The 12,728-nt window shown below is 47.2% G+C and overlaps 1 protein-coding gene across 28 annotated transcripts in view; it reads left to right on the forward strand.

Annotated features, from left to right (window-relative positions):
- The window catches only part of FBRSL1 (fibrosin like 1), a 418,694-nt gene that overhangs the window by 383,515 nt on the left and 22,451 nt on the right, over window positions 1–12,728 (forward strand). For 27 of the 28 annotated variants that reach the window (XM_052691235.1, XM_052691237.1, XM_052691240.1 and 24 more), the window contains 2 exons: window positions 8,272–8,668; window positions 10,173–10,426. In XM_052691235.1, the coding sequence (XP_052547195.1) occupies window positions 8,272–8,668; window positions 10,173–10,426 (651 nt within the window). The remainder of the gene's footprint in view (window positions 1–8,271; window positions 8,669–10,172; window positions 10,427–12,728) is intronic. The other variant, XM_052691244.1, reaches the window with a different exon arrangement.

The following is a 12,728-nucleotide window of genomic DNA, read 5'->3' on the forward strand; positions in this document are numbered from 1 at the left end:
CTGTTGGCAAACCTTTTTTTTGCTGGTGCTGTGCTTGTCAGTAGCTGTATTTGTGCATTGCTCTCTCTGTGAATTAGAATGTTGAGGCAGCTCCTGACATGCTTCTTCCAGTGCATCCTTTTGGAGTATTTGGTTGCCATAGGGACTGAATCCAAAGGGCATACACCACTCACCTAAATGTTCCCTGATTAACAACTTCCAGCGTGTCCCTTAAATATTTTAATTATCCACGATGCAACTTGAAATGCTGTTGAATGTATTATCTCTTCATTTCGGTATCTTAATTTTTCTTGAGCTGCTATTGCAGTACCTGAAAATTATGACCAGGTGAATAAGAGCGAGGTGGGAGGTCTTACTGCCTTGCAGGATAATCTGATCTTCAGCTTCTCTTCATCTTGATGGTAGATCCTCAGTACCATCAGTGTGGAAAGGGTGCTGCTGTCTCAGTGCCAGGGAGATGGGAGCAGTGTGGTACAGGGCAGGGAGCGTGGAAAGCATTGGCCTCGTTTGACAGGCGCTGAACCTCAAGTCTTGTTTGCCCAAATTATAGGTGTATTAGCACTAATGTGACAGCAGCTATTGAACTGTGAGAGCTGGACTTAGCAAATAAATAAGACAGGATTTTGCTGATTTGTGTGTGGTCAGTCACTCCTTTCAGTTCCTGTTTAGCAAAGCAAAGTCACCTTGGAGCAAAACGTTCTGTTTTCAAGGCTCCAACCATTACACTGGGCATGGGAGTTGGTCAAGTTACTGAGAGGTTTCCTTAACAGCTCTGTTGGCTGCCCTTTCACATCTTTCACTGTTGACTTTCCTGAGCCAGAAAAACAGCCTTGGTACTTCAAATGCTGATTGCACACAGACACAATAGGTCTTTTTCTGCAGTCTGCTGACATCCAGCACAGACCATTGCAGGCTTACGTCCATTAGAAGTGATTACTGCTGTGTGTGTTTTCCTTGAACACCTGAATGGCAGAGTATAGCAAGAGCCTCCTAACCTGTGTGGAACACGTGCTGAGGCAGGGGTCTGGCAGGCCTGCAGCGTGTGGCTTGGGAAGAGGGCCCTTCCCTTGGAAATGTTGGTCTATGCAAGGGCTGTCCTCTGCCCTGAACGGCCAGTTTGAATCCTGAATCTAACTGGGGGCTGAATTTGTATGTGTGTATTAATGGTCCCTTGTGTGCTCTATGAGATGACAGGAAAGTCAACCAAGAGCCCAGAACTTGATGGATGGGGTTGATCTTTTTCTCATCTAGAGCCCAGAAAGAAGCTCGGTTCAGGAGACATGTAGGATGCTGGATTTTGAGCTGGTGTTTTTTGTATCAGCTGTGCAAACCACATTCCAGAAAAGAAATCCCAGCGTGGATTTGGGCCGTTTCTGCTGCAGGGGGGAACAGCCAGCCTCCCCTCCTCCTTTTGTAAAGCTGTGTGAGTGTGGTGATGGGGAGCTGTGGTGGCGAGGTCCCTGTCCCAGTTTGGTGCCATTCCTCCATGGGATTGCTCAGCATCGTGCAGGGCTGCTGGGCACATCCACACCGAGCTGGTGAGGGAACAAAGCAGTACGGTGCCCTGCTGATGGGGCCCGTGCCTGCAGCCTGAACTGAACTCGTCTCGATTAGCTGCCTGGCGTGAGTCCATCCCCACTTAATTGGATGCCAGTAGCTGCCCTAACGAGGGGTGATGGATGGCACTCGGTGACCTGCTGGAAGGGGCAGCGGTTGGAAGCAAGGATGTGTGTGGAAATACGGCTCTCACCTGTGGTTCCCATTTGCATTGCATCGGGGCAGGCATCGGTGATCTTCCAAGGCAGGGATGGGAATTTCTGCAGCCCTGTGTACGCTTGGCTGCTTAGGGTAATCATCTGCCGCTCCCAGCAGAGATGATCTGGTGCTGGAGAATGTTTCACCGTGCCTTGTTCTGGTTTTGGTTAGCAGACGTGCTTTCTCAGCCAGCCGCTGATTTAACTCCTCCAGGCTGGGGTCACAAAGGTCATTCCCACTCCTGCAGAGCCGTCTCCCTGACGGATTTTACTTTAAATGATTCTTTGGGTGTTTGGAGTTCTCCGATGTCATCTAAAAAAAAAGTCAGAACCTTTGTAAGACTGAGCAGATGAAACAAAATTGTTGTCTTAGCCCACACAGGGTATTATGCAGCCTGGCAGATCCCTTCCTTGTAGCAATAAGAAAAGGATTTGGCATTTAACCTCTTGAAATTAAACCAGAGTGTGAACTTCAATAGTTCAATCTTATCAGGGCTTTGCTAGAATAACAAATTGTGAAAAAATGTAATCGTGTCTCCAATGTGACCTTGGCAGATCTGCCTCTGTGATGTGAGAGAGATTAGGTAACTCTGAGCAGATGTCTGTTTATTTTGAAAATAATAGTTATAAAATCTTTTTTTCCCAGTTTGTTTGCACTGCCTGGGAAGGATATGACAGAGAGTTGTGGCCTGCGTGGAGCTTTGTTACGAGCTGCTCTGTTGTGCTGAGCAGTAATTGCTCTTGGAGATTTGAGCTATTGATCTATTGGTGGGAGGTTCAATTTCAGCATAAAGACCTGTGTTTGTGATTTAATTGGAGTGATTAATAACTCCCTCGTAGGCTGGATGGGGATCGATGAGGATTTGAAACAGCAAAAGTAGTACTTTTTCTCCTGTAATGTAGTAGTTGATAGTTTATTATTTGTGCTGGTTTGACTAATTAAATTCATAAGCTTACTTGCAGTAGAACACTTCTGTCTGCTTAAAGCTTGATCTGGATTTGGGTTTTTGTATGTGCTTGTTTTCATGTGTTTGAGGGTTTTTTGCCTTTCAAATGGCTTATTTACCTTGCTGCTTGTCTGTCAGTCCAATCAGATGTGCAGTGTGCTGTCACACATGGCAAAAACAGCAAAAGGAGACAAAAACACCCTCAGTATGTAACTGCTGGGTTTATAAAGGCTGTGCCCAGGGCTGGGGAGCAGCTCCTACGTCACACATTTCTGGTCATCTGCTTAGGAGCAGCACTGAAGGGATTTAACCCTGCAGTGTGTGATCCACCATTATAGCCCTGGATTAATAGCCTGCATGAAACTTTCAATCTCATTACAACGCTGGCATCCGCAGTAGGTGCTTTAGCTGCAAATCCAGTTTCAGCTTTGCATTGAAATGGTGCCAGAAGCAGCATTGCTAGGAAAATGCAGTGTGACTTACTTTGGGGGATTAGAATGGTGATCCTCCTCCTTTATGCACTGGCCCCAATCCCTGTGTTTGGCACCCATCTCCATTCAGCTCCTGCAGCTTTGCGGTGTCGTCACGCATGCTTACAGCTAACGTGCCTGGATAGAGCATGGAAAGCTCCCAAATCTTCAGGAATAAAACGTCCCATTAAAGAACCGTAGAGCAGCAGATCACCACCAAGTCTGTGGGTCTTTATGCTCTCCCTTTGTTGGGGGGAGAGTGAAATTTCCCTGCGCTGCAAGCTGCCGCAACAAAGGGTCTGATCTGCAGCTCTGGCTGAGGCAGACGTTTTGCACAGGGCTTTTTTTAACCTTCTTTGTAATTAGTGGAGTGCAGTAAGCTTTCTAGTGAAAGTAGTGCAGATGCCTCCACCAGAGTGCTGGAGGCAGTTCCAACTGACCACGTGTTTGGTTGGGTGAGCCCCTGAGCCGGCTGTGTGAGGAAGCAGGACTGGAGGCTGGGGATGCTCGGGGCGTCCTGGCAGCATTGGCGTCACTGGGGGTTGGCAGCCTGTGCCTGAACAGAGCCGGTCGTGGCCCAGGGCTGCTCCACACACAGCTGGCAGCCTGCAGCCCTTTGCTTTCAGGAGCCACGGCTTGGTGTTCAACATGTAGGATGCTGTCCTTGTCGTGCCACTATGACAGCAACTTGAAGATATTTTACTCTTGCAACTTGGGTGCCTCAGAAGGGAGAGGGAGGGGGAAAAAAACACACTTGGAAGTTAATTCTGAGGACCAGGCTGACAGCTTTTTGCCACTGTTGCTTTCTTCTCATTTGAAAAGCTGAAGGCTTGTTACAGCCCCAGCATACAGCAGTCTAGCAGGTTAAATGACTTGGGCAACACAGTTTATTAAAACTGGCAAGTGCTCGCTCCAGTTCTCTTCCTGATAGTCAGGGCTGTCTGCGAGAGTAATTGATAGTGGCAGCTGTTGGGAGGGTGCTTCAGATGGCTGCGAGACGACTTGACTTGACAGACAGCTTGGTACGAAGGAACTGAGCGCAGGGCTGGAGCCGGCCGGGCTGCATGGAGCATCCCACCATTGCACGTCATGGCTGGGGCACAGGTTGCAGGCCAAGCTGGGGTCAGAGCAAGCCGTGATAATTGTCTTGTGTCTTAAATAGCACTGCCTTCCTAAAACACAATGAAAAAGCTGAAGTCTGCTCAGGGTAAAGAATTAGGACTTAAATACTGATTTTTCGCTCTGCCAGCATCAGTGCTATCGTTGCCAATGCAAAGTACTTTGCTTTCACTTGTGCCTTTCGGTATTGCACACCCACAATACATTGTGCAGCAGTCTAAAAGCTCTGTTTAAAAAAAAGAAGCTTTTTCTGAAGCTCATTGAATAAGTTATTTTGGTAATTCCTTTGTTTTGCTGTACTCTGCACAGTCGTGCTGTTCTGCCATGATTCCTAATGCTGATGGTTCAAAACTCGTTCCTGGGACTCGTCAACCAACTCTGAAACACTCAGCTTCTTGCCACATATGTCCCTGTAATTCCTGCGGTGATGCTTTCGCAGCATTTCTTGCTGGAATTTTAATATGGAGCAGGGTTGGTAACAGCCAGGCTGGCTTCTGTCTGTTTGCAGGGATGTGTATGGGGGGATAGATAGGCTGCAGATGGTGGTGCTTGTGTTTCTTGGGAAATTGCCATTGGTAAAGATGTCATTGATTGATGTCGGAGAGGAATTTCTTTCTCACATCGCCCCATCACCATTGCTGTTTGAATACAGTGCAGGAGACTGCAGAAAGACATCTGAATGACTCCACTTTCTTTTCTTCAAGAGACAAAGGAAAGGCGCAGGCAAGATTGGATTTTTTCCGATCACGTTGTTGGTTTGCTGACAGCAACAACCGGCGGCTTGCAGAGAGCGAGAGGCAGGGCTGGAAATGCCGTTGCCCTAAGTACTGTTTGTATAACACAATAACTGCTTATTGGAGTCCTCAAAGCAGCCTTTACATGTTTAATCCCTTGCACTTGAGCTACTCTTAATCAGCTTGAAAGCAAATTCCTGTAACAGAAGGGTTTAATTTGTGTGGGGGGCTTTCTGTATAGTATTTAGCTTGCAATGCGCTGCAGTTATGCGCAGGCAAGCGTGTCACCCTGTGCTGCCCTGGGGATGGGCAGCATGCATTTATCCCAGTGACGTTTCGTATTGGGCCCGTGCTGCTGGATTTCAAGGTTCACTCAATTCCTCCCATAACATCCTTTCTGCGGCACGTTCAGCTGTAATTGAATTTGGTCTTCAGCCTAGTGCTGCACATTTCCAGCAGCAGTAGCTAAAGCTCTCTGTGCTTTTAAAAGTGTTGGGAAGTTTTCATCTTTGCCGCATTAAGTTGGGATGGGATGTAGCACAAGACTCAGGAAGGCTGGATTTTTGCAATGCTGCAAAGGATAGCTGAGTTGATGAAGAAGACAGGAACGCCTCATCTCAGGCTTGTTTGGTTTTTTCTTGTTGAAGCGGCTTCACTCCTTCCTTCCCTGTCTCTGGCACCAGGTCATCATTCATCCCAGTAAAATCATACTCCACTGACTGCTCATTTAAGAAAACCTCTCAATGGAAGAAATGCAGAGTGTTTGGTTAGAAAATAAATAAAGTTGGCATGCTGAAAAGGGGTAGCGCTCTGCATAGTGGAGAATGGCAGATGTGATCCGGCCTTCCCGTAGCATGGCTGAAGCATGAATCATTGCAAATGTCAGATTTGCTGTGAAGGGATGAGCTGAACTGACACGCGCTCGGGTTTAATTAAGGTTGAATTATTAGAGCTGACTGTCAAGTCTTAGGCAAATTGGCTCAGCCTGTTATCATTAAACATGAAAATTACTCTAGGACTTCGTTAAAATAAACACGTTTTTGTCTCTAGAACTTCATGGTGTGGTCTGGTGGAGCCATGCCTTTGTCGGGGCGGTTGTGCTGCGTCTGTGCAGAAGGGACTGGGTTGGGAGCTGTGGTACAGAATGCTGAGAGAACCTCTGTGAGACCTGGCCCAGCATCAGGGAGCTTGGATGTGGGAGTGCCCAAAAGTACCCACCTGGGTGTTCTTTCATTGAGTGTTTGGTTGTGCTGGAGAGTGGAACACAAAAGCAAGGTGGCAGCAGGAATCAGGCACTTACCCCTGTCACTATCTGATACAACCAGGCTGGTGGGTCCATTCAGCCAGCGAGGTTTTGCTTTGAGAAAACTGCAGGTGAGAACTAATGCTGAAATCGTGGGGAATCAATACCTAAAGCTGGTCAAACAGCTGCTTTTAATGAGGGACTTTATTGATTCGTTTTGGATCTAATTGACTTTTTACTCAGCTAACTTTTGTGGTGCCACTGTGTTTTGAATATACACCATTAGTTTGCATTGCCTGTAATTACAGGATATGAAGTTTAACTCTGTAGGAGGAGGACTACCGGCTGCAAAGATGTAATAGGCTCTCAGGAAACCCATGGTCAGAGATGAAACCCAATTGCTTTTAATGTGTAGCTCCAGAAAAACAGTGGGATCTGCAGCTGTGAGTACACTCGCTCTGAAATGCAGCACATGGACCCATGGCTTAATTAGGCAATGACAGTTTTTCAGTTGTCAATAATAAAATCTGAGGAAAAATGACAAACGGAGGTGGCATTACTAGAAATATTGGCAAATGAGAGCAGGGAGTATTTGATTTTAAAAGCAATTTCCCTAAATAAAACAGAGTACCTGTGATGCACAAACTGTCCCTTTGTCTGATGGCAGCACCAAAGGGGCCAAAGCCGTGGCAGCACAGTCCTGCTCCAAGCAGGCTGCATAGCACACCGTGTGTGCTGCCAGAATTAGCTCCCCGTGTGTGCTGTGCTATTTCCACACCTCCTACAACAGGAACTGGCTCCGGCCTTTGATGAGACAGGAACATTTCAAAGGTGGAATTTGTTGGCGAGGGTGTTGGGAGCGTGTTAAGGAACGTAGGTAGCATCTCATGGGTGTCTGCAAGCCAGTTAAATGCAGACAGCCCAACACCTTCTGGTGGGTAATGACAGCGTGCGCCCTGCCTGTCCAGGCAGGTGAAACACACAGATTACTCTCATTCTGTAAGCTTTCCTTGTGATTGTGTCTATGTGTGCCCTCAAGGACAAACAGATTCTATTGAAAAGGACTCCTGTGGGAGCTGAATCTCATTCATGTTGGTCCTTTTGGTTCTCTTTGGCCGTTTGAATACTGTTCAGTCTGAAATTTCTGTTCTTTCCTCCCTTTTCCCATTTCCCTTCCATCCTTTTAATCTGTTCCACTGCATTTCTAGTTTAATTTGGAGAAAAGAAAATACTTGTCATTATAGAACCAGTAATACCAATTGGAATTCCCACCGCAGGTGCATTCAGCAAGGTCACAGCATTGCATATAGCTTTGGTGTACAGATATGTGCAGTGGCGAGGACAAGTGGGACTACATGTCTGAGGCTACCTGTGCTTACTTCAGTTCTGGCTGAATTTTTCCACCCTTCTCTGATCTATTCTTCCATACAAGTGTGTGGCCAAGGAACAGCAGTGTAACAGCTTCACAGCAAAGCTGTCCCATCCCTTGCTACGCACACATACCCAGAGAAGCCTCCTCCCCAGAGGCCAGTTGGGCTCATCGTGGTCGGTGCTTGGGTCATGGTGCCTTGTGGCTGGGGTTGAGCCTCAACACAATGTAGGTTAAGGGCCCTCGCGATCAGACTTGTGTTCGTGAGTTTATTATTGGCCTTAAATCTGACATTGAACAGGAAATCCTGTAGCAGTAACTTGAGACACGTTCACACTCCTACTGTACGTAACCTTGGGACTCTGTAGCAGTCACCAAGCTATACGTTCTTTGTAGTATGGATTCGTTTAATGACATCTCAGTCTTCTGCACACATGCCAAGGAGTACTGGCTGACCAGTCAGGGACAGGAAAGGACGGGCTCGCAAACACAGCCATCCTGCAGCAGCACTGCTCCCACGGTGCTCCCACAAGCTGAGACGTGTCTTGGTTTTTTTCAGACATGTGTCCAACCCTGCGAGACAACCGCAGACCTCTCAAGTGTGTGCCTTTTGTTTTTTCTTGTTGCTCCGTAAGGTCCCACCTTGAATGACAAGCCAGAAGCGAAAGCAGCCAATGTCCCAAAGGTGTCTGGGCTAGAGCGGAGCCGGGAGCTGAGCACCGACGTGCCCTTCACCCTGCCTATCCCCAGCCCCCAGCCAGTGGCTGCCGTTGTGACTTCTACTTCCTCAGCGCCCACGTCGAGCGCCAGAGCGAGCCCGCTGTTGAAGAAGGAGCCCGTGATTTCAGCACCAGCACCACCAAGGCTCACGCCACAGCCGCAGCCTCGGCCTCAGTCACAACCTCAACCTCGGCCGCAGTCGCAGCCTCAGCTGATACCTGAGCTTCGGTCCCAGCCTCCGAGTCACATCCCTCCGCCTCTCAACTACCAAGTGCATCACCAGGTGGCCCACAACGGACTCAATAATATCAGGTAGGAGAAGGGGACGCGTCACCTCTGTGAGTGACCTAATGACCTGTGACCTGTGATCTAATGCCGGGATCGAGCTTCTTTCAAATGGGAGAGAAATGGCTGGGACTGGAGCCGAGGGCGCCCTTCCTGTCTGGGTAACATGCTCCGTGCTTTGGATATTGCATTTTCCAGCTGCGCTGGCTGGGTTGTCCACCGTGGTAGATAGCTGCATGTAAAACATGGTGATAAACTCTCCCTTTCTAGGAGGAAGGCATGCAGAACTGAGGGGTTAAGATCTTTTAGGTCCGGTTTCTAGTGGAATTTTGCACTGTCCTGTCTGAGCCAGCCAGTATTTGCCTTAGGATTTTGAAGCAGTTTGAGTTTGCACTCCCTTATTTCATATTCAGAAAGACTCCTGTTAAAGTGGGTGGGTGTTCACACTTGTCTCTGTTTTGTTGGTTCACCAACATTCTGATAGGGGTAACCCTATCAGAAAATGTGCTCCATAGATTCCCATGTAGGCTGACAAATTTGCTTCAATCCAACATGCTCAGATCTAGCAGGAGGCTTAGCTTTGCTGTTTAAATTGCTTCCATCCTGTAAGTAAGAAGGATGAAAGTGGTAAGGAAGAAGAGTTTCTAGAGAGAAGAGTTTATCCAGTCAAGTGGAACCTGTATGGCACTTTGGCTGGTACAGAAAACATGCCTTGCCTCCCAGACCAGAGCTAGACTAGTTATACAAGATTTAAAAACTGTTTTTAAACATTGTATTTGGCTGCACAAGGGTCAGTATATAACAGAGCTGCTGTTAAGTTTATATTTCACTGAATCCCGCATACTTAGGATTTGTTTTTGTTGAACTCTGTAAATGCCGCCTTGATATAAATGATTAATAATATTTCAAAGACTTCAAGAGATGTCAGAAATGTGAAACTGCAACAAATACTGCTATTGTGGGAATTACAGTAAAGAACTGCAGTGATAATTCCTTTCACCCCACAAAATTCAGATCACTCGCAGCAGAGTAATAATGGGAAAAAAATATTTAAAATACTGATTTATTAACATGGTGTGTGTTTGCATGCTTGTGTGAGTATAGCTGCACAGTAAGAACAGCAGATAAAACTTGGTGCCCAAATCACACCCTATGCAGCTCTGTACACCCAGAGTAACAGAAGAAGGAAACGGTACAGTTGCATTGTACGATCACAAGGATACACTGACCAGAGCCCAAATAAAGGTGCAAAATCCAGCAGTGTCAGTATCTCATAAATAGCTTTGAGGGTTGTAATCTGCTTGAGCACCAGAGGAAATGCTGCTCTAGAGTGTAGAAGCTTCACTAATATTTGTTGCTCTCTCCACTGACATTAAAAAAAAAACAACAACCAAATACAAATCTGGGGAAGTCAGTGTTGTGTGTGTGGTTATATTGTTTCAGGCTGTGTATTGCTGGTGCTGTTTCAGTGTCATTGTAACACGTTTTCTCTGTTTCTCTCTTCCCTTTCTGCCCCTCTCTCTCTCTGCAGCCGGAGCAGCAGTGCTAGCAGTGCAACGAGCATCAGCATCCCGAAACACCTTCCTCTCTCTCCCCAGATTCCTCCGCACCATTCCTCCGGCCCAGCCCTGCCCCTCTCCATCTCTAATCTTGCTACCTCGCACTTCTCTCTCAGATCGCAGACCCAGCACCAGCACCATCCGGCCATGTTCGCCACCCCACCCACGCTGCCACCTCCACCAGCGTTACCTACCAACAGCCTCGTGATACCAGGTCACCCTGCAGGTAGGTTCCCTTCTTCTTCCAGGGCTGATCTGCCATGCATGCACAGGAGGGTGTTGAGAGATGGGCTGGCTGGTGGGCAGCTAAATAACGTGACACAAACACTTCTGCAGGCAGTGCGTGCTGGAACTGTTAAGAGTGCTCATGAAACAGCTAGGAGACCTGGACAGGCTTTACCAGTAGAGAGACTGTAGAGACAGCACTTTAGTTTCCTCTTCAAAATAATTTTTTACCCTAAAAAATCTCCTTTTCAGGGCATGAGTTATCCATTGTGGTATTCCACAGTCACCACTGTTGAGTTTTTGTACTCAGCAGAGGATTTCCATTTAGTTTGCTGTTCTCTCTTCCCTCCCCCCATCCCTAATGAGAATGACTGCTGCTAGAATTGACTCAAGAAAAGAACTTTTTTCTAGTCAGCCCTTTGGGATGACACATGGAAAACCCCCACACTCATGCCCTGCTCTCATCCTGCAACAAGCAGCGCATCCTGCCAGCAGAGCAGCATCCTGCAGCAGCACCAGCTCTCTGTGTGTCCGTAGAGGCTTGGCCTTTCTGTGTGAGCAGACAGCTCAGCTGTCAACCTCTGCTGTTCAACACTCTTTGCATCCTTTTAAAATGTTTTCTTTGTTCACTGCACCCCAGTTCCATTGTCAGACCTGCCCTAAATGCCCTCTTTATAGCTTATCCATTAGCCTGCAGCTGTCCCTGGAAGAGACCCTGGCAGCAGGAGACTTCCCTGTAACTTTCACTTGCTGGGGCCTCCTTTTGATCTGGTATTTGACTCTACAGCTAACTCAGCAGGGATTAAACAGGACAAGCATTTTGCAGGAAAATGCATCCTATGAAGCCAGTTAAAGGAAAAAAGAGAGGGCAGATTTGCTGCTGAAAATTCTGACGGTTTTGCATCCCCTTGTTTTTCCTTCCAGGAACTAACTAACGTGTCATTATTTAGAACTGCTTCCTTAAATGAGGGAGAGATGTGAGTTGGTCCAAAGTGAGCTCTCAGAACAGTGAAAAGTAAGAGTGCTGTGGGTTCACAGCCAGGAGCAGGACCACATAGGCCAAGCTGCTGGCTTTCACAGGCCCTGGCACAATCTAGAATTTCAACTACTTGGCTGGGAAGATGTTGGCAGCACTGTGGGAGACCTATTCATTGCTTCCCCTGTTTAAGGCAAAGAACTGCTGTGATGGAGATGTTGAAAGGGTTGCAAAAGGAAATAGCAGTGTGCTCGCTAAAAGCATGATACTGCAGTCACTGAAAGCAAGTATGTTTTCACCATTAACTTCAGGAGGTGGAAGATCAAGTGACCTATTCACATTCAGCAGCTTGCCAGGAAATGGTAACAGTCTTGTTCCTACTAAAAGGATTTCTTCTGCAATTGAAGCTGGAGAGGCCTAAGTTAGTGGAGGGAAAGGTCTGAGTGTCTAACCTGCAGACAATGAAATGCCTCTTGTCTGCATTGTATGAAATGCCTGCAAACAGGCACATCATAAAATCAATACAGAGAGGCCCACATATCCAGGAGCTTCTGTTGTCATTCACATAAAACTTTCTTAAAAGCAAGTGATGTTGTTGAGTAGCCTAGAGAGGTAGGAGCCAACTACCACTTGCAGCACGGTCCTTGCTGTGCTGTTCGAGTGTATGTGTGCTCACAGTAAATGCACCAGCTTAGAAAAGCCTACAAGAGAGCATGGAGCTTTCAAGTCTCCTGTTACTGTCTTTTTATTTCCCCTGCTTTGGAGAAAAAAGTGTTCTTCCTTAAAAGTCAATTTGTCACTCTTAGCAAGAAGAGCAAATCACTAAGTTCCTGCATTCACTGATGGTAAAAGTTCAGATCTCAGAATAGCAAGAATGCACTTCTGGTGGTACTTGTTCCTCTGGAAATCTATAGCTTATGCAAGTAACTTAGGAGCAGCCATCACGTGGGCCTCCTTTCAGAGGCCTCAAGAGTGGCTCTAGTGTATTACACAGAGGAAACACCAATCTTTGTTTCTTCTCTGCTGAATGAGGGTATCTAGCAGCATCAGCAGAGTTGACCCTTTGCTTCCAGGCCCAGCTCATGTGTGCACACTTAACAGTAGTGTTTGAGCAGTCCAGAGTGTGCTCCTAGCTGTGTTCTACACAGCCAGGCCCATGGGACCAGGCATCGCTGGCAGGCCCAAGAACTGAGTTCTGACTTTACATTTCTCTGCACTCGCGGAGCTGGGTTACTACTCAGCAGTCCCATCTGTAAACTGCAGCAGCCATTCCTCCAAGTGCCGTGCTGCTTCTCTGAGCATCTGTGGGCCTCTTCTTGTCCCAGCA

Source organism: Tympanuchus pallidicinctus, unplaced genomic scaffold (genome assembly GCF_026119805.1).
Source record: "Tympanuchus pallidicinctus isolate F22 unplaced genomic scaffold, pur_lepc_1.0 scaffold28, whole genome shotgun sequence".
Lineage (NCBI taxonomy): Eukaryota > Metazoa > Chordata > Aves > Galliformes > Phasianidae > Tympanuchus > Tympanuchus pallidicinctus.